Genomic DNA, 27,869 nt, shown 5'->3' with positions numbered 1-27,869 from the left:
TTGATACAGCCACTATGGAGAACAGTATGGAGGTTCCTTAAAAAACTAAAAATAGAACTATCAAACAACCCAGTAATCCCACTACTGGGCATATACCCAGAGAAAACCATAATTCAAAAAGACACATGCACCCCAATGTTCATTGCAGCACTATTTACAATAGCCAGGACATGGAAACAACCTAAATGTCCATCAACAGAGGAATGGATAAAGGAGATGTGGTACATATATACAATGGAATATTACTCAGCCATAAAGAGAAACAAAACTGAGTCATTTGCAGAGACTTGGATGGACCTAGAGACTGTCATACAAAGTGAAATAAGTCAGAAAGAGAAAAACCAATATCATATATAATGCATATATGTGGAATCTGAAAAAATTTGTATAGACGATCCTATTTACAAAGCAGAAACAGAGGCACAGACATTGAGAACAAACCTACAGATACCAAGGGGGAAGGGGGGAGGTGGGATGAACTGGGAGATTGGGATTGACATATAAACACTATTGATATTATGTATAAAATAGATAACTAAGGAGAACCTACTGTATAGTGCAGGGAACCCTACTCAGTGCTCTGTGGTGACCTAAATGGGAAGGAAATCCAAAAAAGAGGGGCTATATGTATACGTATAGCTGACTCACTTTGCTGTACAGTAGAAACTAAGACAACATTGTATAGCAACTATACTCCAATAAAAATTTTTTTAATAAAATAAAACTATTTTGATAGATAAAAATAATAAAGTACTGCATACATGGTTTCCACACTAAGAAACGTTTAGAATATTCAGCATGCAAGTATGAAGAATAATCTCTTCATGGATGTTCTCTACTGTCTAGAAGAATAACCCAAGAGATTTCATGTAAATATGCTGCTACAAAATTTGGGAACACAGAAGTGGTTCAACGAAGGTAACAGTCTAATACCAATGTCAGTGTCAGAATCTGTTTATAAGCAAGAAAGTGAATAACTGAAGAAAACTGATCTATATGCTGATTACAGAAACAGATTTAAATTTGACAAGTACTAGCCAGCATTTCCCAGGAGTGTTAATGGATCTGGAGCCTATGAGTATTTTGTGTACTGGAAAGCAGTAGTTGTAGAAGAGAAATTAATTTATCCTTTCAAATCTCAACCTCAATGTATTATCCATTCAGATAATCGTTTTTTTTTCTTTGCTCCCAAATGCTTTGTCATTGTTCATTTGGTTTTCTCAACTACTGATCAGGAAGGGAACATCTAGATGAGAGATACAAGTATTTTGGTAACTATACAGGAATAATACATAATGATTTTTATTTATAAATCAGTCTCTTCCAAGTTTATTAATGTGAGCTGGTCCACATTAATAATTTAATAATAATTTAATTAATAATTTAATAAATAATTTAATAAATAATTTAATAATTTCATTAAATGAAATTATTTTTTGAGTATTCTTTTATTCTTTTTGAAATATTCAAAATTTTACATCTGAAAAGTTGAAGACCAGTTTGTTTTGATTCCCCACCATAGTGATGCAACTGTTACCATATGAGGCTCTGTTTAGCATCCAATGGGTTTCTTACATAACATCCTTCCCCAGTATACCCTTCTCTCATTTCTCTCCTTTAAACACAGTATATCAATGTTACTATCAAGCGTTGCTTTTAGAAAACCTGTAAATGGCAATAACTAAATCAAAACTACTTCCAAGGTAATGACTTTAAAGTAATAATACTCATTTTGATGTAAAAGCTTTGAAATGCCATATTATTTTAATTTCATAATACATAATAATTTTGTTTCATACATAACTTTAGTATTAAATTAATGCCCTATGTTCTTTACAGCATATCCATTTTTATTTCTGCATCCACATGAGATTATGATTTGTCAGGGCAGAGCCACATGCTACCAAAAATTTAAGAGAAAGTTGTACAGAAACAACTTGAGTGTTTTTAATGTCATTACCAGATAGTGTTCCAAATTGTTGAGACACTACTATCCATTGTTCTCCATATATTTCTTCCAAGTGTAAAGAAACTATGACTAACTCACAAAACTACTAATACTACCTGAAAAAGTACATACTAGCAACTTCATTCCCCATACCACAACAAAACCTTTCCTAATCATTCTAACCCAGTGACAGGAAATAGTTAAATTGGTTTGTGTAACAACATATGTTTAACAATTACAGAAATGCTTAAAAATGCACTAAAACTTTAAAATCATCACAACCTAATCATAGAAAGTAGTCCTAATACCACATATCACCCTAAACGTACAATTACTCTGTCACCTTCTATGGAAGGCAATTTCCTGTGCGCTCTCCCATGCAATGAAAATCAATAAATCACATGCTAAAACTGTGCTGTTTCTGGAAGTTTTATTAATGTGAGGACTTACGTTTTAAAGAACACTTTCTTTTAGCAATTAGAGTAATTGTTTTCAGAAGATGACATAAATCATATAGGGATACAGATCAAAGTTGCTATATGCAAGTTCTAAAAAGATAAATAATTTATTAAAATATATATTTTGAAGCAAAGTCATATAGAGCAGGTAAAAATTGAAATGTCATAGTATATTTATTTTTTATATAAACCATCAATTTGTCAGCGACTTATAGTACTGAATTTCTAATTATCAAATCAAAAATGTCAGGAAATCTGTTACAGTATTCTAGTAATAAATTGTTGTACTATTTGTTTCAAATAGTACAAGAAAAGTTTGCTTTTAATTAAGACCCATATTTTAGAAAAGAAAAACTGATTATTCAGGGACATCTGAAAGTTGGTGGTAAGTGAAGGCTCCAGGGCACTGCTTATCTGTTTCATCTGTAGGCTATCACACAACATGTGTGAATCATATTCTTGGATTCTTATTGTATTTATTTGCTTGTGTGTCTTCCTACAGTCTGGGCTGTCACTTAACTTTTTTTCCTTTAATCTCTTCACTTGTATTTTTTCTTGTTGCTTCTGAAATACAAGCGGAATTTGATGATGCTGTTTTTTCCTAATTAACATTTTCTATTATTTCTCTCCTCCACTAAAATATGAATATATCATGCTATAAAATTGTTGAATAGATGTTCAAGATCTTCTTAATACTTTAAAAGTATATGTTTCTACTTTACATGTACCAGCTTAAATTATATCACTGTGTATTTATTTGACTAAATTACAATTTGGAGGGGTAAAATGTTTAAAATTAGGCATGCCTCATTTTAATACCAGAGTTAACTTTATCTACAGCTGAAGGAAAAAAAAGAAAGAAAGAAGGAGCAAGAGAGCTCTATTTTTTCTTGGTTTAGTTACATGGGATAATATATTTTTACTTATTATTGAGAAAAAGCTGATAGTCTTCTCTTGACACAGGTTTTGATAAGGAGTCTCCCTCATTGTCATTCAGAGCATTTTCTTTTTGTTCTGAATATAATTAGTTGAAATTTGTATCTGAAGATCCATGTACGCTGTGGTAAATTGAAATAACTTGTAGATGTGTATCTTTGTTCAGACACGTAAAACACAGTGGTAGGAGAAAGAAAACTAAGGTTCTAATTCTGTAAATTTCGTCTCCAAATAGCTATGGAGTATGCTAATATATTGTGAGTCTTTATGATACCATTTAGTTATTAGGCTAGTAATTTATCTTCTTCCACCTTTTTACATGAAAAAGAAGCGTTAGCCTTTATTATTACTATAAAATATTAAACTCAGAGTTAAATAAACTATATATGGTCAAAATGTTATTAAACACAACTGTAAAGCATATCATGATCTGTGTTCATGGGAGTATAATCGATTAAATAAATGATATTCATTGAGAGTAGATCTACTCATGATTTAAATCAGAGTTTAAACAGGATAGTCCTTATTCCTGTTAGATGATTTTTCAGTAGTTAGTGATGAATGCTTTTAATTCCTCTATTAAAATATTTCATCTCATTAAAATGTGGATCCTCATATTTCTAACTTTGGCACCATATTCGTCAGAAAGAAGTGTTCAAAGAAAATGAGTGTGTCTGCTGAGCAAACAGCAAAGACAGAAAAAGGCTTGCACAGGGAATTCAATTAGCTACGCTGGTAAAGGCATAGCTGAAGCCCCATTAGGTCTGGCCCAGACGGCATTTGTGTTTGGAGGAGCTGAGCAAATCACATTTAATTAATGTTCACAACTTTCTTTGGTGAAAGGGCCTGGTGTCAGAGAGTAGACAGGCATTTTCTTTTTTATCTATACATTATACAAGCCCACCCAGGTCCCTGGGCCACTGAAAAGGAAGGAAAAAAAACTGAAGCAAAAATAATCGCTCTTTTAGCCTCAAAGCAAAATAAATGTTTACTCATTTAGACCATTCCTTTCATTAGAACCTTTGATTCTGAACTACAGTGTCTGTGTCTGCATATATGTTTGTATATGTGTATGTGCATTTCCTTTCCAGCAAATTCCACTCACTAAAATGAATGGAAGTTTAAATTCAATTTTTACTTTACCCTAATATATTTGATGGAAAAGTAGAATATAGTTTAATACAATAATAAAAAATACTTATTTTCATGGGGTTTAAAGTGAATATGCTCAGGTAAATGGGGGTACAAACAGCCAAAGAACAAAAGTGGAAACCAGTGATTCAGAAGTCTAGCATACTTTGTGATATAGTCACTTGTAATTACACAGGATAAAAATATGTGACTGTATGTGCAAGTGCATCCAAAATTTTTCCATCTCAAGTAAAAAATATGCTTAAGTAAACAATTATATTTTTTATTTGGGATAGCATAGAGACCCTGTAGTTAGGTAGTTATTGTATTTACATTTTGACAACATATACAGTTGTCTTAAAATGGAGGTTTGTATTTCTGGATCACTTACCTCACAGTCTTAAATCCAGAAATTGTTGGGTTTCACAACTCTGAAGTCAAATCTCCCAGTCTCTATTTCCTGCCATAGATGTGCACTTCCTTCTGGCAAGTCCACTCTCACCTCCATTAATATGTCCTTTCCTAGACTCCTGTCTCAGCACTTCATTCTCCCAATACTTCTACTCCCACGTGTGCTTTTCCTGCCACTTCCTTCTCTGGAATCTCTGAAACTTCTGTTCCATTAAAACCAGCCGTTACACCAATGATCTTATCTCCTTAATAAATGAAGTAATTAAACATTTTGCCTTAACTGAAACTGGAATTGTGAGGAAGAAAGTATATTAGATACACCAAAATATCGTCTCCTCAATGACTCTCTCTTGAAAGCGAAAGCTGCCAAAATTTCCCCAAAGCCCTAAAGAAAATTAGCATTTTATCTTCAACCCACAGATACCCACTATCACAGTGCTGCTTTCAAATCAACACTGCCCCCTCAACAGTATCAAAATAGTTTTTAATGCAACCACAATTCCTTTTATCTGTATTTGTTATTATCATCTAATATAATTTGAACCCACTGAGGACCCTGTCACATGGAGCAATTGCCACATGGAAGATGAAAGTGGAACCTCACAGAAGAAAATATTTGGTATTTTTATGTGCCAATAATTTTAAAAAACTAAAACAAACAAACAAATAATACACTACCTTACAGATCCATGAAATCATCAAATAAAATTACAGTATCATTCCATTATCATGGCCAAAACTTGATTCTTGCCAGGACTCAGAACTCTATTATCTGAAGCACTTAGCTATAACATTATAGAAATATAATTAAAGTATGGGGTAGCTCTACCACACCAAACTGCCAGGCTCAAACTACAAATATGAAACATCATAAAGAGACCTCCTTTCTTGCTCCTTCAATTCATATCCAATATGTGTAATGTTATATCATAACATTAAATCTAAACTCTTCTAGGCACAAAAACAGAAATATAGATCAATGGAACAGGATAGAAAGCCCAGAGATAAACCCACGCACCTATGGTCAACTAATCTATGACAAAGGAGGCAAGGATATACAATGGAGAAAAGACAGTCTCTTCAATAAGTGGTGCTGGGAAAACTGGACAGCTACATGTAAAAGAATGAAATTAGAACACTCCCTAACACCATACACAAAAATAAACTCAAAATGGATTAGAGACCTAAATGTAAGACCGGACACTATAAAACTCTTAGAGGAAAATATAGGAAGAACACTCTTTGACATAAATCACAGCAAGATCTTTTCTGATCCATCTCCTAGAGTAATGGAAATAAAAACAAAAATAAACAAATGGGACCTAATGAAACTTAAAAGCTTTTGCACAGCAAAGGAAACTACAAACAAGATGAAAAGACAACCCTCAGAATGGGAGAAAATATTTGCAAATGAATCAACAGACAAAGGATTAATCTCCAAAATATATAAACAGCTCATGCAGCTCAATATTAAAAAAACAAACCCAATCCAAAAATGGGCAGAAGACCTAAATAGACATTTCTCCAAAGAAGACATACAGATGGCCAAGAAGCACATGAAAAGCTGCTCAACATCACTAATTATTAGAGGAATGCAAATCAAAAGTACAATGAGGTGTCACCTCACACCAGTTAGAATGGGCATCATCAGAAAATCTACAAACAACAAATGCTGGAGAGGGTGTGGAGAAAAGGGAACCCTCTTGCGCTGTTGGTGGGAATGTAAATTGATACAGCCACTATGGAGAACAGTATGGAGGTTCCTTAAAAAACTAAAAATAGAATTACCATATGACCCAGCTATCCCACTACTGGGCATATACCCAGTGAAAACCATAATTCAAAAAGACACATGCACCCCAATGTTCATTGCAGCACTATTTACAATAGCCAGGTCATGGAAGCAACCTAAATGCCCATCAACAGATGAATGGATAAAGAAGATGTGGTAGATATATACAATGGAATATTACTCAGCCATAAAAAGGAACGAAATTGGGTCATTTGTAGAGACTTGGATGGACCTAGGGACTGTTATACAGAGTGAAGTAAGTCAGAAAAAGAAAAACAAATATTGTATATTAACGCATATATGTGGAACTTAGAAAAATGGTACAGATGAACTGGTTTGCAGGGCAGAAATAGAGACACAGATATAGAGAACAAACGTATGGACACCAAGGGGGGGAAAGCAGGGCAGGGTGGTGGTGGTGGGGATGTGATGAATTGGAAGATTGGGATTGACATATATACACTAATATGTATCAAATAGATAACTAATAAGAACCTGCTGTGTAAAAAATAAATTAAATTAAATTAAAAATAATAAAAAAAAAGAATGTCTACCTTCTTAAAAAAAAAAATCTAAACTCCTCTAACTTCTGCCGTTCCCATGATCTCTTCAAATTCATTATTCATTATTCTGTATGGGTCTCTCTGCTCCAGTCTAACCAATCTGTCTAGCCTACAACTGCCCATAACCTTTGTCAATGTACCTGTCATTCAACTATTTATTTAGTCATCTATTTTCCTGATGGTAAACTCCTCTACGATATTTTTTGATCCACAGCACTTAGCAAAGTCTCTGACCAATAGGTGGTACTCGATTAATGTTTGCTGAATAAATTTAATAAATCATAAATGCTGAGGGGTGCTTCTAAAATAGAAAGCTTGCAACAGCACACTCAACATTGGGTTCATCAGTTTTATTTGTGTTAATTAAGCACAGCTAATGAACGAATACTTATTTATTCATATTAAGGCAATTTTCTTTGCCAGATCAGTGAACAGTTTGTAAAGACAGAAAATCACCATGCTCTACCATGGAATCTGTGGGGGGAACAGAAATCATACCTCGTAAACATGTTCGTCTTCACACATACCAAATACCACTACTGTTCTTTTAATAAAGCACTAGAGACATTCTGTGTAATAAAACAACTACTGCCGAAGATTAAACAAACTGTTTTTATCCCTGGTTGGATTTTATCTAAGCAAGTATTTGGTTAATGAAACCAACAGATAGCTTTGCAAAATCACATACATGAAAATGAGGCTGATAATAAGAACCGGGACTGCAAAGAAAATATAAGAGTGAATACTCTCAAAAAAACTGTTCTTTGTCTTATACTTCTCCAAGGTAAAGCACTAAGACTATTTCACTCAAATCCTCTTCCACTTCAATGACAAAATTATGTAACATGGGATAATATCAGGGAGGTATATTCACTATAGCTCACATAGCACAGATTCAACAAAGCAGTAAACATGAATTCTTAGGCTTAACGAAGTTTTAAGAAAAATGTATATAGTTCTTCTCTGTTTATTCCATTTGCTTCCTGTGTTATATATTACTTCTACCTTAGTATCAATAATGTCATAAAAGCTTATGAAATAAATCACTTAAAGTAAATTGAGCATGTTAAATAGTAGACTTATGAACATCACAATAATTTCATTTATTCTACAGCACTCAGTTCTATACATAAATGATATTTATCTCTAAAAATAATGTAAGAGGGATATTTCTTATATCTATGTTCTAATATCATATATTTTATGTTATAAATATAGATTATAATATAAATTATATAATATAAATATAAATATATTTATAATATAAATATAGATTTACATATAGATTTTTAGAAATCTAGTCGACACTTCATTTTTATCTCTGTACCCACATATCATCATTCCTTATAAGGAAAATATTCATATTCAGATAATCATGAAAAATAATTTAAAATATTGAACAGGTTAGCCCCACCAGTCACCACACATAAAAATTAAGTCAAGATATGGTTGAGAGCTAATTTTATCTGTCAACTTGATTGGGTCATGGAGTGCCCAGATAGTTTGTTAAACATTATTTCTAGGTATGTCTGTGAGAGTGTTTCTGGGTGAGATCAGTATTTGAATTGTAGACTAAAGCAAATTACCTTCCTCAATGTGGGCAGGCATCATCCAATCCCTTGAGGGCCTAAACAGAACAAGAAGGCGGAGGAATGGAGAATTTGCATTCACGGACTCACTGTTTAAACTGGAATATCCTTCTTCTGCCCTCAGACTGGGACTTACACCATAGATTCTCTAATCCTCAGGTCTTTGGACTTGGCATGAACTTACACAATCAGTTCTCCTTGTTCTCAGGCCTACAGACTTGGACAGAAACTACACCACCAGTTTTCCTGGGTCTCCAAAATACAGAGGGATATCTAAGTCTCCATAATCACCTGAACCAATTCCTTATAGTAAATCTCTTCACATATAGATATATGATATATAGAGATATATGGTATATATAGAGATATAAATACTGATATCTATCATAAATATATACTTATTTATATATAATAATATTGATATATATGATTAAATGATTTATATATACCCTATTGAGACATATATATACACATATATTTACATATATTTACACATATCCTATTGATGTATAGTGACACATATCTCTATGTCTATCTATGTACATATATATCTCTATTTTTATTTCTCTGGAGAACACAGACTAATACAGTGGGTTATAGATCTAAATATAAAAGCTAAGGTTATAAAAGCTGAAACTATTATATTTCTAGAAGAAAACATAGATAAATATATTAGTGATGTAGAATGGGCAAATATGTATTAGACAAGTCACAAATGGTAATAATCATTTTAGAAGAAAAAAGATTAAGTTGAATTCTATCAAAATTAAAAACTAGTGCTCAGTAAAGACATAATAAAAATGTGAAATATTCAACAATACAACAACTGGCAAAGGAATCACAACCATAATATATTTTTGAAAACACCTATAAATCAATAAAAGAAAGAAAATAACTCAATTTTTAAAAGATTGGTCTACGGATTCCCTGGTGGCACAGTGGTTGGGAATCTGCCTGCTAATGCAGGGGACACGGGTTCGAGCCCTGGTCTGGGAGGATCCCACATGCCGTGGAGCAACTGGGCCCGTGAGCCACAACTACTGAGCCTGCGCGTCTGGAGCCTGTGCTCCACAACAAGAGAGGCCACGATAGTGAGAGGCCCGCGCACCGCGATGAGGAGTGGCCCCCGCTTGCCACAACTAGAGAAAGCCCTTGCACAGAAACGAAGACCCAACACAGACAAAAATAAATAAATAAATTTATATATATTAAAAAAATAGCCCCAAACTAGAAATAACATAAATATCCATCAGTGGAAGCTAGGATAAACATCCTGTGATCTATTCATATAATGAAATACCACTCAGCTATAAAAAGAAACATACTATTGATTCACTTAACATCATAGATAAATGTCAAAAACATAATGAAGCAAAGAAGCCAGATGCAAAAGAATAGATACAAAGTTCAAGAACAGACAAAACTAATCTGTGATGAAAAAAGTAAGAGTAGTGTTTGCCTCTGTGTGAAAAATGGGGGATAGGAACTGGAAAAGGGCATGAGAAAACTTTCTGGAGTACTAAGTATGTTGTATATCCTGATCTTGATACTACTTACTAGGGTGTATAGATTAATCATAATTCATTAAGCTATATACAATATTTATGTACAATATGTAAAGTATACATCAGTAAACTACCATTAAGAAGAATCAAAAGAGACAAGGGAACCAATTCCCTACATGAAATAATATTGTCAAGAAATCACAGGAATAAAGACTCAGACATAGAGAATGGACTTGAGGGACACGGGGAGGGGGAAGGGTAAGTTGGGACGAAGTGAGAGAGTGGCATGGACTTATATATACTCCCAAATGTAAAATAGCTAGGTAGTGGGAAGCAGCCGCATAGCACAGGGAGATCAGCTCGGTGCTTTGTGACCACCTAGAGGGGTGGGATAGGGAGGGTGGGAGGGAGGGAGACACAAGAGGGAAGAGATATGGGAACATATGTATATGTATAGCTGATTCACTTTGTTATAAAGCAGAAAGTAACACACCATTGTAAAGCAATTCTACTCCAATAAAGATGTTAAAAAAAAAAAAAGAAAATCAAACAAACACAATCTAAATCTGACCACTTTTCATTTGATGGATTTAACTATCAATATACAGGTAATACAGAAAACAGGGGAACATGATAAACACCACCACAGTTATGCAATCAGAGTGATACATACTGCAGGCAACTGTACAGGAAAAAGTATTCAGTTCCACCAGTAAATACATCCAATGGAAAATGAAGAGATTTAGAATTTAAAGATTAAAAGAGGTTTAAGAGACATATCAACTGATCCAAATATGGGGATTTTATATGGATATTTATTCAAACAAATGCTTAAAACTTACATATAAAGCATTTATATGTAAAATACAGCACTTATGGGAAGATTAGAAGTTTAAATACTGACTGAATGTTTGATTATATTAAGAATATATTCTTTATTGTGATGTTATTGGAATTGTAATTATGTTTTAATAGAAACTATATCTTTCAGAGATATACATCAAATGTTTACATAAATATATAAATTTAAATTTCTTTAATAAAAAGTAGAGTAAGAAAGCCATCAAAATATTTGGCTGAAAGTTATTCTATAATGAGAAAAGCAAAAGGGGTAAAATAATTATGCAAACTATCCATTGCAAATGAATCATAAATACCCAACTTTTCTGATATGATGGAGTATTTGACTTCTCTGAATATAGAAACATTCATTTACCTTCTGATAAATTTGAGTGGGATTATTTGAAGTATAGCAATGGTAATATACTATCTTAAGGACGACCATGCAAGAAAACATGAACATGTTATTTTTCTTCTAGTACCAATAAGCATTTGAAATTTCTTTGATTTTCAAAAAAAATCAATCATAAATTGTTAAACAGGAAAAAGTCCTTTAAAGATATTGAAGGCATGTGGTAATTTGCTCGTGCATTTGTTCAAGAAACATAAGTCTAGTTCCTCAACAAACAGAAAGCTGAACAGTTACCATAAAAATGTATGACGTCTATAAAAGTTAATAGCCATAATGCCAAAAGCTGGCAAATGTAAGAGCAGGATAAAAATGAAAGCTTCTGCTCCACAATTTCCATTTGCTTCATAATCCAGAAACAATTTCTTGAGGAGCTTGAAGTTTTGTTCCAAATGTTTCATATTGTTTATTTTAGTGAGATTCTATTTATTTATTACTTTGGGGAAAGCATACAGATATCAATTAGGAAAATTAATGTGAATGGTGTGTGTATATATACATAAAATAGATATCTATATGCATGTAATAGACATATAAATAAAAGACACATATTTCTGTGTGCATCTTTATTTCCATTAGAACCAGGCTCTAGTAGAATTATACTATTTATTTGTTTATATGTGTAAACATGTATCCATTTAAATTATGGCTATAAAACTTACAGAAAGTCAAATCTCTTTTCAATAAAGTCAACATTGTATAAGATCAAACATCTGTGCAGGTTATTCTCAATGCCAATACTACCCTCATATATAAGCAACACACTGTATTTTATAATATTCTTAATAGTTAGAATATCAACCAAGATCTAGGTCTAGATTTCTGGCTCTCCCAATAACTATTATCTTTGCTTTCAATGTAAAATAAGTTTCTTAATAAATTTGTAAGCCAGTGAATTGAATACATGTATGTGGATGTGTAGGTATGTGAGCACATCACAGGTATCAAATTATGCCTAGCACCACAACTACTATAAATACCATAGTACCTGCTTTCTTTAAAGCAAGTATATATAGAATTCGTTAATATCCATATTATAATACACGAGTTTTGATAAAAATACACTGTGCCATTAAAAAAGACAATTTCTTATTACAACTATCTCATCAGATGAAGTCCTCAATTTTGTTCAAGTTTCACCCAATTTGAAATATCTTGAAATCAAGTCATTTATTATAGTTAAACAATAAAAGCTGTTTTTTTAATTTGATAATGTAATAAAAGGATTTCATATCCCTTTTATTATAATAACAAAAATGTCCTCTTACATAGTATTTATATATATATATGACACATATATAAAGAAAAAAGTGAAATACTGAAATTAAGAGTGTCAGGTTTGTTCTCTCCACCACACCAGGCACTCCCTCATGTCTCTGACCAACCAAAGAAACCGATGGCAGTAAATGGGAAGAGAAGAAGGAGCACAAAATTAGTACTCAGCTGAAAATTTTCTAGCTACTAAGTTTTGGACAAGTTTTTTTTCCTTCCTTCCCTTCTTCCCTCCCTCCCTTCCTTCTTCTTTTCTTCACTCCTTCCTTCATTCCTTCCTTCCTTCTTCTCTAGGTACCTACACTCTTTGTTTTAAAAACTGAAATAATAATTAAATAGCATTTATTATAGTCAAATTTAATAGCACTTATTACAGTGAATTATAAATAGAAAAAGTATTATGCAATATGTAAATGTTGGAGGAAAATACATTTCATTCTCATCTTTTATATTAGAATTATAAGTGTAAGTACTTGAAAGAATCCGATAGAGGCCATATGTCTAATTCCCTCCTTTAGCTAAAAGGAGACTAAGAGATTTACCAGTTAAATCCTAACTCTTTTTATTCTCAAAATGACACTTGTGCTTCACTCCTTGACTTTCCATATTTTACTTTTAGCTGTCATTATGAGATCTCGCCCCGCAAAATTTAATTACCTAAACATCAGACTTTCTTTTATTACATTCTGTAATCCAAGCAGAGATCCCTTCACTTTAGGCATATCTGGGACTTCGGCCTCTATGTAATTTTTTCCGAACTAGATCTCTAGTGTCATATTTCAGTTTGGTCTCTGGGTTAACATTAATTTTTCATGCAATTGAATAGCACCATATCACACAGTTTATTTAGTGAAACATTCCTTCAGCAGAATGTTGATAAATACATCTGAAAAAAATGGCTGAATTACAAAAAAAAATCTTGGTAGCCTTGTGTTTGAAGTAAATGTTAAAAGGTGTCTTTAAAACTGGAATTTTTAGAACATTTTACAAGAAACTTTGAAACTTGTAAGGTTGCATAGGCAACAAACTATAGGCAACATTATTTGGTGTGGTACCTCCTTTATTCTTTAAACAGAGCATGTGACCCAGTGTTCTGATAGTACACTTTGGGTAACACTTTATTAAAAGGAAAACATTTTTAGAAATAGCTAATATTATTTAAGGGTTAAATACAATTAATGCACTTAAATACATATATATTTCATATTTCATATGCCATTTGCAGATACTAGTACAAACATCTGTGTCTAAGTGTGTTTTATACGTTGTGTCAGCAGAAGTGTTTGTTTTAGAAACCACAGGATTCAGAAAGGTCTCAAGCTTACATACACACACACATATATTTTAATGACTACTAATTGCCAAATCCAAGCACATATAATTATTATTATGAAAACTATTATCAGACAGTGTTCCAGGTGTTTTACATATATAATTTCATTTTATATCATCTTTGTGTGATACTTGTTATCAGAGCTCTATGTGTTTATCTCCATGTTGTATAGGAGAAAACAGAACTTAATAGATATTAAGTTGCTCATTCAAAAAAATCTCTCAGGTTAAAGTGGCAGAACTGAACTTAAACCTAGATCTCTATGACTTTCAGGTTTAGAGCATTTCTGTCACACTATTTAAATACCCTATGGAAAAGTGATCAAAGTACCCTAAGCAAGAACACAGAAATAATAAATCAATTTTATTAACTTTAATTGTTTTTATACTAACTAAAAAAAATCTTAAATATATTCTCTGAAAAGTAATAATAGCCCTAATCCATATTTTAGAGATGCTATTTTGGTTAGACAGTGGAGATGAAAATAGATTCCACTATTAAAGCACATAAAATCTTTCTAGAGAGCACCAGTTATTGACACATTTTAAAATTAAGTGATTCTTAGAATATTAATAGGGAAGAGTTTCATTACCTTCTGGTTTACAAATTGAAAATATAATCATAAAATACTATTACTGGAGCCATAAAAAGTTAGCTGGACTAGGAAAGTGGAATAAATTATGCATAGTTATCAACTATGACTGTAAATTTTGCTTATGATGATCTTAAATCTAATGATAAAGAAATACTTGGAAATCAGAAAATTATTTTGTAATAAATATTTTACTTATAGGAAAACTAAACAAATAAAACTAAAAATTATAAAGTATTGAAGATGTGCTATTTGTTAAGGATATTAGATGTTTCAAATGCAAATATTAAACTTCTCTGCAACCAAGAAGATGGTTTAAGAATAAAAAATATCCCTTTCAGATAGATTCTAAATTTCATTGTATATTATATCTTTTATTTACTTTATAAGTCCTATCTGTTTATCATTGTATTGTAAATTTCAAGCAATTTTTATTCTCTTTTACTCTTACTTCCCTATTTTTGAGCACTGTGCAATTATTTTGCTTTATGCTCTTGAATTTAGTTATCACTTATAAGACCCTTGCTATTCATTGAGAACTTAGTTAATAAAAGTATCACAGGTGTTGCAAGAACAGCTAACATTTAATTGTTGTTAACTGCCTCACATACATTCATTATTTTATTCCCTATTACTAGTGTTAGTATCATTTTACAAACAATGGAACTGAAGTACTAATGGTACAGTAAGCCCAAAGTTACATGGCAAGTATGCAGTAAAAAGAGTAATCAAATCCAGGCTTCATGTTTCAGTTGTTCTCTGACTCTAGTTTCTACACTGAGTTAGCATTGTAAATGCTAAAATGTGAACAACAACAGCATGTGTCCAGGCTCTACATTTTAAAGATTTATTTTAAACAAATCATCTGTCTATTCCATAAACTTTCATCAAATAGAAAATAAATATGAATTCAGTCAAGCTGCAACAAATCTAAAATTGATGTAACACTGGGCATTACAATAAAATATGTGAGCTATGCATGTCAAGAGATCATAATAAAAAACAAAACTTTTGAGAATTTTCATCTATGAGCTCTGAAACACACCTTCAAATGAAAAGCAGCAATGTCGATTGTGAGATTTCTAAATTTCCAATTTGCATTTATATGTTTCTAATAACCTCTATTCACCACATTACCTTAGCTGGAACTAATATCATGATATTACCAGATACTGGTCTCTTTAGAAAACATAGACTCTTGGTAAACTTGGAAACAACTGTAACATATACTAGGAAGGAAAATAATCTGAACTAACATCATTAAACAATTCCTCTACTAATATTAGAATAAAAGCTGGTATTTCAGCTGGAAGCGAGCTGCCAGGGCTGATTTCCCTCCAAAGAAGCAGCAAATAAGTTAAATTATCAGGATTTTAAAGGTCTATGGGAGTTCAATGTCCTTGGTCCTTCTATCTCATTTTCCTCAGTCACTAAAGCAATCCACTTAAATTTTCATTTATTGCAACATGACAGATTAGATGCCCAGACTGATTGTCTTACTTTAAAAATATATTAAATACTAGATAAAACATCTATTTCTTAAATCTTGAATATACCTGAGTTGGCAAGAAAGTAAGCAACACTAAGGCAAGGGACTGAAGGAGAGGATCATACAGGTATATGAAACCAAGAAGTTGTCTTTTACCTTGGAGACGACTGCTAAGCCACTAAACTTGAGGGTTGGTTCTTGTGGACCCTTCATTTCGGGACACCAAAATTTTGCATCCTCAGTATACAGGTGAACTAGAAATATATTTACCATCTTTCCTTCTCTAAAAATGGCTCAAAGCAGAGGAAAAGAAAAAATTTTCCTGAGAATTCAAACTCATAAGCCAGAACTCATCAAAGAGTCTAGGTTCCCTACTCTCTGGGTTCCAGAAAAAAAATCTCAAGGTAAGAATTTAATTTAATGAGGTCAATTTTCATTAGAAATTCCAGATCGCTGACAAAAAGCAAAGCAAAGTTTTTCTCAATTTATATCTTAGGTGTCAAGGAATTTTCATAGGTAAAAGTTTAAGAAAAATGAGCAGCTAACATTAAAAAAAGAAGTCATGAAAAACATATGGAAATAAGGCACCATGAGTGACAGCTAGCTGAAACAAAGATAGGAGTCATGACGTGAAAAATTCAGAAATTAAAATTATGAGAAACAGAATAGAAAAGTGATATTTATATTTTAAGAAATAAAAGAAAGGTTTGATAATATAGACACATAGATATAAAAAAAGAATAAAAACTATTACAAATGAAAAATACAATATTTGAAATAAAAAATTCGATGGATGCGTTGAAGAGTGGATTACCATACATAGGTAGGGAATTTGTGTTGTGGGATAATATATTATAAGGCAGAGAGACGTAAAATGTAAAAGAGAAGTTAAGAGATATGTATTGATATGATCAAGTGAGTATGTCAAAATCACACATCTAATCCAAGTTCTAGAAGTAGAAAACAGCAAGAATGGGGCACAGGTAAAATCTGAAGCAATTCCCAGACATGGCAAAAAGATGCCAATCCACAGATTCAAGAAATCCAACTGAATTCATCTCCTTCATAAAAGAAATTTACATTCTCTTAAACCCGTATTTCCACAAAAATATCTCAACTACAAGGTACGTGGTCCCATGTACTCACATGAATATACTCACAACACAATTCCAACAATTTAATGAAAAATATTGTTGAGTGAGTAAAAGACCAAGTATTGTATTTCATTAAAACCAAAAATAGACTTTGTTCTCTTTTGAGCTAACAAACCATACCTTTACTTAATTTATTCTGCAGCTTATAACTTATTCCCATCATGTCTTTTATTTATCTGACTGAACCTGTTAACACAGTCATAATAGGATTCTTGGATGAAAACACAATTTTTAAAGAAACAGCAGGTATAAGATAAAAAACTAACTCTCCAAAGGGATTCTATTTTAGATGTTTGTCTATTCTCTGTTAGTGAATTCAAACATTTTGAAAACTAGTTATTTTAAAACACTATTTGAGAAAAAACTAAGGGTAATAGCTACATTTTCATGTATTATTAAAAATATGGATTTGAAAATGAATATTTTAAATGTAAATATATCTGAAATTCAAATAAAGATGATTTAACTTTCATGAGAACTGAAAATAAGTTGGTTATTATGATGAGGATATTTTTCAGAACATATGTTTGATGATTGAGAAATTATGAAAAATTTTGGAAGTTGAGTTCATAAACTTTTCCAAATTTTCTTTACTGTGAAAAATAAAACAAAACAAAAAAATCCCGAGAAGTTCTAAGAACACAGACAGCAATAGAAGTGAAAACTTAAGCACAGTCAGGTAATACTCAAGCTTGGCTTGCTCAATTGCGATGTGTGAAGTCAAATTTGCACCTGTTGTGGGATCTGTCAGTGCTGGCAGGGGACATTGGAAGCTGAGCTTCCACACTTTACAGAGCAGCATTATTATCCAATAATGCAACCTTTGACGTGTCACCATTCACAGTATGCTGAAGTCTGACGACATGAAAACCACTAGAATGTACAACCGAATAATTTACAGGATTCAATGGCCGACGTCTTTCTCTTCCCACACTATCCCCCACCACCAGTGACCCGGTGAAATGTATCACTGGGGGATGGGCGGGTAGAGGGTGAACAAAGGGTTTTGAAGTACAAAGAACCTGGAACGTTTTTTCCCTGAATCCATGTGATTTTTAACAAATAGCATCACTGGGTAATGACTTAAGTTATTCTGGATGAAATATCTGAGGATATTTTCCCCTGAACATCCTCTGAGTTTAAACTTGGTGATAACATACACATTTTTAGAGGCAATTACGTTCTTTTGCAAAGAAGCCAAAAAGGCTTCTACACTAATGTCACCCTGGGACAGAGGGATGAACAGAGGAGTCCTCAGAGTGCTATCTTGGAAACCTGCCACTGTGTGATGGCAGCTGGTGATTAATAATCTTTAACGAAATAGTAATTCAAGCAGGACTAAACCGGCTCACAAACTCTATGGTACCAACAGTCAAAATTGATAAAATCTAATTTTAAATAGTCCCTAAAATATGAAATGATCCTACACTCTGTTACTTAGATAGTATAAGATACAAGAGCTATGCAAGATACTCAACATGTCCAGTCCATGATTAATCAGATGCCAATTCTTAACATCATCCTCTAATCATTAATTCAATCTTACCAACCCGTTTTTGTGAGAAACAAAAGGCGCTCATCAACTTCTCTAATATGATGTATTCATAAAGTTCTTATGCAAATATAATATTGATAAACTGCTGTTCACATGGCAGAACCAGATGAAATAGGTTAAAACTGTTGTTTACTAAAGAAAATTATGGATTTTTCTACAGATTAATTGGTAGTAACATAATGTACTTGAAATGACAGAGATATTGAAGATCATTTTCAATGATTGACAATGTACTTCAAAAATGTTAGTTGTGTTGAAATTTTTGAAATGTTCTATAGTAAAAATCAGTTAAAACACTACATTTTTGTATGATTTTTTTACAAATAAGAATATTTTTAAATGTTTCAAGTTATTTTCTTTCCTAAAGGTATATAATAAACTTGTACAAGAATTTTTTTAAATTTCTAGTGTCTCCTCCTAATTCAATTAAAATCAAATCAAAACAAAATAAACTCACAAACTCCAAATTATTAAGAAAAAAAGCAAAAAGGCTTTCTAACACCTAAAATCCTATCTAAGAAGCTCATGGGAAATAACAAGCAAGAAGTTTTTATACTTAAGTTTGATGGAGAAATAATAAAGAAATAAAACCTCAGTGGTGAACAAACATCCCATGTCTGAGGGCAGCTGAGAACATATCTTTAGTCTGAAGGGTACACACACAAAAATGTTGCTACCTTCATTTAGCCACAATACTTAGAAAACAAAGGCCTGAAGTCAACTCAAAGTGCTGCTGACTCAAATGTCCTGCTTACTTTCAGGCAATAAATGCAAAGTATGTTTGTGCCTGAGGATTTTCATCACTATTTCTTTTTATGTCTGGAGACTTTGGCTCACATTCCAACCAAACACAGTCGTTCAAAACAATTAAGTATTCTCACCCAAATCCCTATTTCTCTACATCACAAAATCAGCACACACTTGGCATTCCTGGCAGCTCTTGGCACTGTGCCTGTGGGTCAGAACTGAGAAGCTCTGGCAATGCAATGTGGGGAAAGCTTCTCTACTGCAGCTGCCAACACTTCTCTTTGACCCAATGAATCAACTTAAATCTCTCAATCCCTCTCTCTCTGTCTCACTCTCTAGCCATCTTTCTCTCAGCAAGTAATGCACGTGAATTACAATTTAATTTTAGATATTGTTGTTTCTAATGAAATACAAGATCAGTGATGTTTCAGTATGGTCTGGAAAGTCTGAAAAAACAAGAAATGTTTTCATTAGTGTATATTTTTTTTTCTTAAGTTTTCCCTGAGATATTCCCCTGCCGCTGAGATTCTTCCATCTTATTTCAAATACATGAATATATATATACACACACACACACACACACCCCACATACACCCCCAACACTGCTTTGACTACTTTCATTTGCTTGTGTGTATTTCTTCCTGAAGACTGTGTTTCTACTTCTACCTTCTTACCTATGTAGCATCAAAAGGAGATGTCTCCATTGTACTTAAATAAAACATGGGTTCTTCAAGTGCAACAGGGCATATGTGCTAATAACCTGGAGTGTTAAGCAAATGCAGTACTTTGTGGCAGATAGGTCTTTGGGAGTTTTAAGAGTGCCCTAGGAACAATAAAGTTACAATGTTCAGCTCTGCCACAATCCTGTTATCCCTCACCTTAGAAAATATTAAAAATGCAAATTAAAAAAATATTTACTGAATGAATAAAACATAAGACTCTTTTGTCCTTTTATAATACTGTAGATGGTACTAAAAGCAGAGAGATGAGAGGTAAACTCATGTTTCTGTGTTTCAACTGACATACTGTTCATCTTTTGTGAGAGTGATCATCTTCATGGTGAATTCATGTAACGACAATGCTAATATTCCCCTGTATCAGAAAAAGAAATTAGAAGAATGCAGTTGACTTGGCAAAATATTTGGATAATCATTTTGTTATTCAGAGTACCTTTAGTTAGGTTTAGGACAATTTGTAGAGGTTTTGTTTGCCTTTTAATGAATATGGCTCTTATGCCCTAAACTTTAATCTGTGGAGATTCTGATGTATTGAATATGTAAATACATCAGAAATATGCTACACCAAAAATCATTATTTGCTCTCCCCAAAACGTTAAACTTGTGGATAATACAGGTTTTATCACTGATAATTGAATGATTTTCTGAGTCATAAAACTTAATCTCTCTTATTTTCTCTCTACCATATCATAAATAATAGTTGGCTCAAGAATAGTGGAAAAGAGAAGAGAGACAGAAGTTACAAAGAAATATACCAGACAGAATTTAGAAATTCGCTACATGCAGTTTAGCATAAAATTTGCTGGTAACTAATATAAAATGAAAAATTGTTTCCTCCTTCCTCCTTCCCATCTTTTTCTGGTTTTTTTTTTTTTTTTTTTTTGCTGTTTCTCCCAGGAGTTCTAACATGTACCAATTGCCATTTTAAAGGTAGTCCAATTTTATGAGTTTCAGTTGTTTTTACAAAACTCCTAAAAGGAGGGCTTTAGTGTTTCATCTCTCATCAATTCTGCTGTCCTCAGCCACTCTTTATCTTTCCTATTGTATCTTGGCAGTACATAGTTTTACTTTGCTATAGATACTAGGGGATGAATTATACTGAATTCTGAAATCATTCTGCCATTCAGGAACACTGTGAAACTGTTAATTAACCAAATCTACTTAGTAGGCGTATCAATTATTTTCAATGTATAAGTTGCAGTGACAGTCTTTGAATTTCTAAGGGAAGAAAAGGTTAGGTAAGGAACCAAAATACAAAATTAGAAACTGTTTCAATGGAAAAATAAATAAAATAAACCAGCAAACTGGTTCTTTAAGAAATATAGAGGAAAAGTATTCTCTGGTTGTATGTGATAATAGTCTAATTCCAATAACAACTAATTGTACTAGCAAGGATGTTGAAAGATGGAAATTTTAAGGCTAAGTTTAGATTTTAAAGTACACAATTTTCAAACTTGAATGACCTTTTCAACAGTGAACACATGGAAAGTATTTGAAATTCTGAACATCAAGGAAGTAAATCTTAGATAGAACAAAGCATTCATTATTTCTAATGATATTAAAATATGGTTACTCTTCAGTCTTTTAAATGTCAAGACATATTATTTGTGGGTGATCAGAGCAATAGAAAGTGTTTTCTTGGGCAGAAAATAATTAAACACAAAATCAAGCATATCTAATGTCCTTGAAAAGTTACCAAAACATTCACTTAGAAAAGTGGTTTTTTAACATTCTCTCTTGAAATTAAATGAAATCCACATATACCAATTTAGGCAACAGATCTTTGGATCTGAAATCAGATTTGACACTCAAAATCTATTCATTATTTATCGTATCATGTGGAGGTGAACAAAGGTAAACAGACATCAAAGTAAAGTTACTTAATGTTGAAAAAATATTTACAGTCACAGCTCAAATGAAATAAAAACTCTACTTAAAACAAAATCTAAAACACTTAATTACAAATGATACTTCTGTCTCACAATCACAGAATTTCTGATCAGAAAAATAATTCAAAATAATTAAAGCTCAATACCTTATTTATAGGTGAAACAACTCAATTCTAATAAAGTGCTTCCTCTTTTCCTGACAGAACAATTCTAGCACTCTGTAAACAAACACTAAATCCTGGGCCTTTGCACCGTACCACACTCTAAATTAAACTTTAACCACCAAGCATCCCAACTTGGAGTTACTTTCTACCCTTCCCTCTGGCAGTACATTGACTCTGTTCTGAGTGCCTTACTCGTTTGAAATATTGCTTTATTATCTAGAACACGATCTAGAGCCTTTATCCAGATACTTCAAATCTTGGGGACTTTAGAGAACATTACAGAACACATTACTTAAGAGAGACAGAACAAGAGACAGGGAAAAGAGTAAAAGAGATGGAAAAAAGATCCCTTCTTGTTTATCCCATTATTATTCACAATATAAAAGAGAGAAGTATCTCCTTCATGGAATATGATATCTCCTTCAGACATGAGCTTTGCTACTTAGTTCACAATTAAAATGCACTAAATACCTTAATTTCCCACAAAGATGTTGTCTCCAAATGAATTATAGTGAAAACAGTCTAATTTAGTAAACTTGTACAGTATAACTTACTAATTTTTCCAGCCTCCCTAATGTATTTTCTTCCCACCTCACTCTTTTCTCAATGCTTAATTCCATCAGAATAAAATACCTCAGTAGAGGAAACTGCCCAACTATTAATGTAACAAATTACTTACTTCTTGTTAAGAATAAAAATAAGACACAACCCCTGTTCGAAAGAAGTTCAGGGTTCAGTAGGTTAGAAGCAAGAAAAGAACTGATTACAATACAGGGTGATAGATCCAGCATTAGCACAGGATGCCGTGGAAGAACCAAAGAGAAGAATCCATAGGAAAACACACCAGGTTAAGGAAAGCTTTGGTATTATAGGAAAGGCTTCCTCAAGAAAATGGCATGTGAGCAATTATTAAAAAGTGAGAAAGTTTTGGTGGGGCAGAAAAAGAGGGAAAATCGTTCTCACAGAGAGAACAAGAAGTCTACTTGTAAGCAGAAAAAACATGGAGCTATAAGATGATGATTCTAGGAAATCTAAGTAATTCATGATACGTGCAACACAGAATGCATACAGAAATGGGAAGAAACATAAAGATGGAAATATATGATACGCAGACATCAGGGTAGCCATTTTTAAAGATTTCTGTTCACTCTAAACACATATAAACAGAGCAGTAGAAAATGGCCAAATACTATTTAACTGATTTCCTTATAGCCTATTCTGTAAAACGACAGATGTCTAGACTTAAGATTTCATGATGTGAACTTGGACAATATTAGAAGTTTGGAAATGTTTTACAACACCAACTAAACACCACTGTACCACTGTGTTGTAATCAGCTGAGCTCAGGAATAATTTTTAACACCACTTTTCAAATGGATTCCTACAAGCATTACATTCAAATTTAGGAAATGCTGAAGGAAGAGTGGTATAATTACTTTCATTGTGCTATTGTGAATAAACACCTACACTCTTATTATTCAACCTCAAATGTTCTTCCAACTAAGGAAGAAAAAAAACAGAAAATGCATTTTTAAAATATGTCCTTCAGTATTTTAGTGATATAATACTCAGTTATTAGAATTTTAAAAAACTAATTTTTATACATCTAGAACACATTTCCCCAAATACACACTACTAGGCTTATGTTCTTTTCTATTCATCATCTTCTTTATACATCGTTATAAACCTGTAACAGGATTTCTGGCTATCTGAAGAGAAGAAATTGTGCCTTACAGCAAGTGGCATATTATATCCAATTCCATTTCCACCTCTTTTCCCTTCACTTTCGACACCTTTCTGCAAATCCCAGTGCTTAATTAAATACTTAGGGGTGTTACATGTGAAACATTTTTGAAGTTGTTCAATGGCGATGATTTACAGCAATATACAAGAAGACAGATGTACTGAGAAGGTTTGAAATGGTCCTATGTGTTATACATACTAAGATGGAGCACCTGACACCACCGTAATACTTATTAACATCCTAGGGGATTAGACCTTATCAAGATCCTCAGACTCTGAAGCCTACAAATGTTGCATATCTGAGGGTACAGGACTAGCCTTTTTATTAGCATACCTAAGAGAAAAAACAAATTCAATGGGTTGATAAAGTACACGTTAAAAACAACAAATAATCTTTTCTACTGTTTGATTTCACACAGATCAACATGTGCAAAGGTACTGCTGGATTTGTGCTATCCCATTTTTTTTTTTGTATAATTTCCTCAGTACTAAATATTTGGTAAGCCCTAGGATTATGATAAACATTCAAGAAATACCAATTGGTATTTCTGACTAACTGTGAAAGGACTGACACTAGGAGTTTATTGCATTTACCTCTTCAATAACCACCTCCCACCCCAAAATTAATGGCGTAAGAATAAAGAAAACTGTAACAAAGTATGAAAAGATGATTTAAAAGATAAAACAAGGTTTAAAGTGATTTGGGAAGACAAGAGTGGTAATCACTGACTTAAGGTAGAAGAAGTCTACTGAAATGCCTGCAAAAGAAGGAGCAATAAGAGATCTAATTTGCCCTCAGCAAACTCCTGGGAATCCTTGCTTGGAAGCATGAGTCCCACAGGTGTTATGGATGAAGGGCACATATGGAAACAAAAATATCTGCTGAAAGTTAGTGAACAGAGGGTTGGGGGAATTTCCAGTCTCCTTCTTAGTCCTGCACAACCAGCATCTTCCTTACCCTCCCAGATTTCACTGGAGAATTCTACCTGGAGACATAAGCCTGGTACGCTGCTCTTACTGCCTAGTGAGAGCCTGTTGTTGTACTTTCAGGAATTTGGTAAGAAGCTGTTAAACACAGCAATTATTAAAACTTAAATTATACAAACTTTCAATTAAATTATATTAAAGACAAAGGTAAATTCAAAACTATCACATTCCCAATTATTTTACTATTAGCTATGTTCTTGATGTTACTTTTCCGTAACTATATGGTAGAAATACTATGTTATATATAAATATCATATAATAGTGGGCTACTGCACACCTTTTCCTAACTCGGTGTTCAGTGACAGCGTATGATAGCCTGAAACTGGCTATGGTGGGAATATTTACACATTGATGGAAATTAGCAAACACTATAAATTAGAGCTTTATTTACTGTTCTGTTGTTTGTCTAGGTTTAAGAAAGTAAAGGTGAAAATATAAATATGCAGATTAAACCTGCAAGTGTGTTGTATCTACTGCTAAAAGATACAGCCAATTTAAAAATTGGTTCTCTTTTGCTTAGAGAACAAATTTTTAAACATTTATCAGCACATCCTGGATACTAGGAACAAGTTGGTAAAAAAAAAAAAAAGGATTTAAGTTAAAAAGAGAATAATGTAAGTTAAAGTTTACTACAAAATTACACACTTAACTTTCTTCATTTATGCTATTACCAGATGCCAACATCCATTAACTCTTAAAATACTGCTTCTCTTCCATTCTATGCCATATATCTTTTTTGATCCTTGATAATCGCTCATGTCTCTTCAAATTTCTCATTTTTAAAGTATGTTTGCCTCCTTCTGACTGATTCCACAGAATTTCCTCTGATCTGTACTCTAGTTAGTAAGTTTCTCTTCAGCTGTGCTTATTCTGCTAACTTTCCAATGAAATTTTATCTCAATCATTATATTTTCTATTTCTAGAAGTTCTCTTTGTTTTTTGTTTTCTGCTTGTTTGTCTTTTTTCTGAATTCTGCCTGGTAATCTTTGAGGGTCTTATGCTTTTACTAGTTATTTTGATTCTGTGTCTTATTTATTTAAACATATTCATTATATTTATTTTATATTTTGCTTTGTAATTTTTTTTGTCTGGTATTTTCATCTTAAGCATCTTTGCTATAGACATCATTCCCTCAAGCATTTTCGCCGCAAACACTTTTGCTGCATAACTAATTGGCCATAAGGCAATTTTGCTGTAAAAAATAAAATAACAAAAAATAAGAGGAATATAAAAAATGGCATAATGAAACATAAGAAATGAATAACAAATTCAAATGACTTTATTGAGAAATACAAAATATTTGAATATCTTTAAAATGTGTGTAGATTCACGGCAATACTGTGCAAATAACTGATTTTATTTTGTAGGTTGTACCTAAGCACTTGTCTTCAATGTATTTCATTCATAGTATTTTATACACTTTTTTTCCTTGTTGATTCATTTCTTTGTTTGGCATTGTAATTTTTCTTTTTTACTGAAATTTCTTCCTTCATTAAAAGAGGTATCAGTTCCCAAATACTAAGATGCATATTTGTAACTGAGTTTTTTTTTTTTTCAAGTTTAAATCATTCTTATTTAAGCACTGATTTTACAAAATGTGATTGTTCAAAAGGTGAACTAAATGTACAGCTTAATTTGTTCATGTATTGATAAATTGCCTTCAAAATACATTGGAGCTAGATGTGCATATAAGATTTTACTTGCGTTTTGGAAGAAATCACACAGAAGCTGCTGCTTTTTCAATACACTTGGGCAGTTTCACATTCTTTTGGTCAGCACTCCACAGTCATGCGATGTTAGAGTCATCTGGACCTTGCTGTACCCATTGAACCACTCCAGGTGTTGATTCATCTTCTCTGCTTGCAGGGCAACTCGGGACATAAAGCCAAATGCCTGATTAAAATTTTTGAAAGAGAACTCTTTGTAGATGGCATCTCTCTCACTTAATTCCAACCATCCCGCTGCTTTCAGGTCAAGCATAACTCGGTTCCTCTCCTCTGCGGTCCACCAGTGAGCATCTGCTGACATGGCCGCGAGGCACGGCTCTTGCCGCCCTCGCCCCCAGCAGCGCCGCTGCCAAGATCTCTGGCTGAGAGCTGCCCGGAGCGCTACCTGCCCGCCGCCCGCTGCCCCGGCGCCTCTCCGCCTCCCGACCCGGCGCCAGGGGCCGAGCGGGTGTAACTGAGTTTTGTATTGTGTTGCTTGCTGTTTGTTCTTGGCATATTGTCACATGTCCATTGAGAACAGACTCCCAAACCAGCATGGGCCCAAACCTTTCCACACACGTGACAAAACCATCAAAAGCAAATCTCCAGGCCTGTCAGGATCTGATGGAAGATACCCCCAGGCCTAGCGACATCTTGAGAACTCATGAACTACAGTCATTTGTCAAATGCCTTCGTTCCTTGACTCAATTGAATTTCTTATTTTTTTAAAAACTCACCTATGCATTCAAGTGATAGGTTTTTTGTTTGTTTGATTTTAATTTTATGCAATATTTTTAGGTGTTTTTATGCAATTGAAATCTAGGATATCTAGACTTCCATGTTGCCAAAAATCAGATGTCTAAACATAATTGTGCAAAATAGACTTTAAAAAACACAAATGAAAAATAAAAAGTAAATA

At 33.0% G+C, this 27,869-nt stretch overlaps 2 protein-coding genes across 3 annotated transcripts in view; both read right to left on the bottom strand.

Moving 5' to 3' along the window:
- The window catches only part of GRID2 (glutamate ionotropic receptor delta type subunit 2), a 1,428,522-nt gene that overhangs the window by 1,099,850 nt on the left and 300,803 nt on the right, over window positions 1–27,869 (bottom strand). The gene's annotated exons all lie outside the window — the stretch shown is intronic.
- LOC102997130 (pterin-4-alpha-carbinolamine dehydratase 2-like) lies at window positions 26,904–27,272 on the bottom strand. Its single transcript, XM_057547453.1, has one exon. The coding sequence runs from the start codon at window positions 27,270–27,272 to the stop codon at window positions 27,003–27,005; it is 270 nt and encodes an 89-aa protein (XP_057403436.1). The 3' UTR covers window positions 26,904–27,002.

Source organism: Balaenoptera acutorostrata, chromosome 5 (assembly GCF_949987535.1).
Source record: "Balaenoptera acutorostrata chromosome 5, mBalAcu1.1, whole genome shotgun sequence".
Classification (NCBI taxonomy): Eukaryota; Metazoa; Chordata; class Mammalia; order Artiodactyla; family Balaenopteridae; genus Balaenoptera; species Balaenoptera acutorostrata.
This window is presented reverse-complemented; position numbering and strand designations above follow the sequence as displayed.

What these genes read in the sequence shown, in the direction of transcription:
- LOC102997130 (XM_057547453.1), bottom strand. Translation starts at nt 27,272, where the DNA reads ATGTCAGCAGATGCTCACTGGTGGACCGCAGAGGAGAGGAACCGAGTT.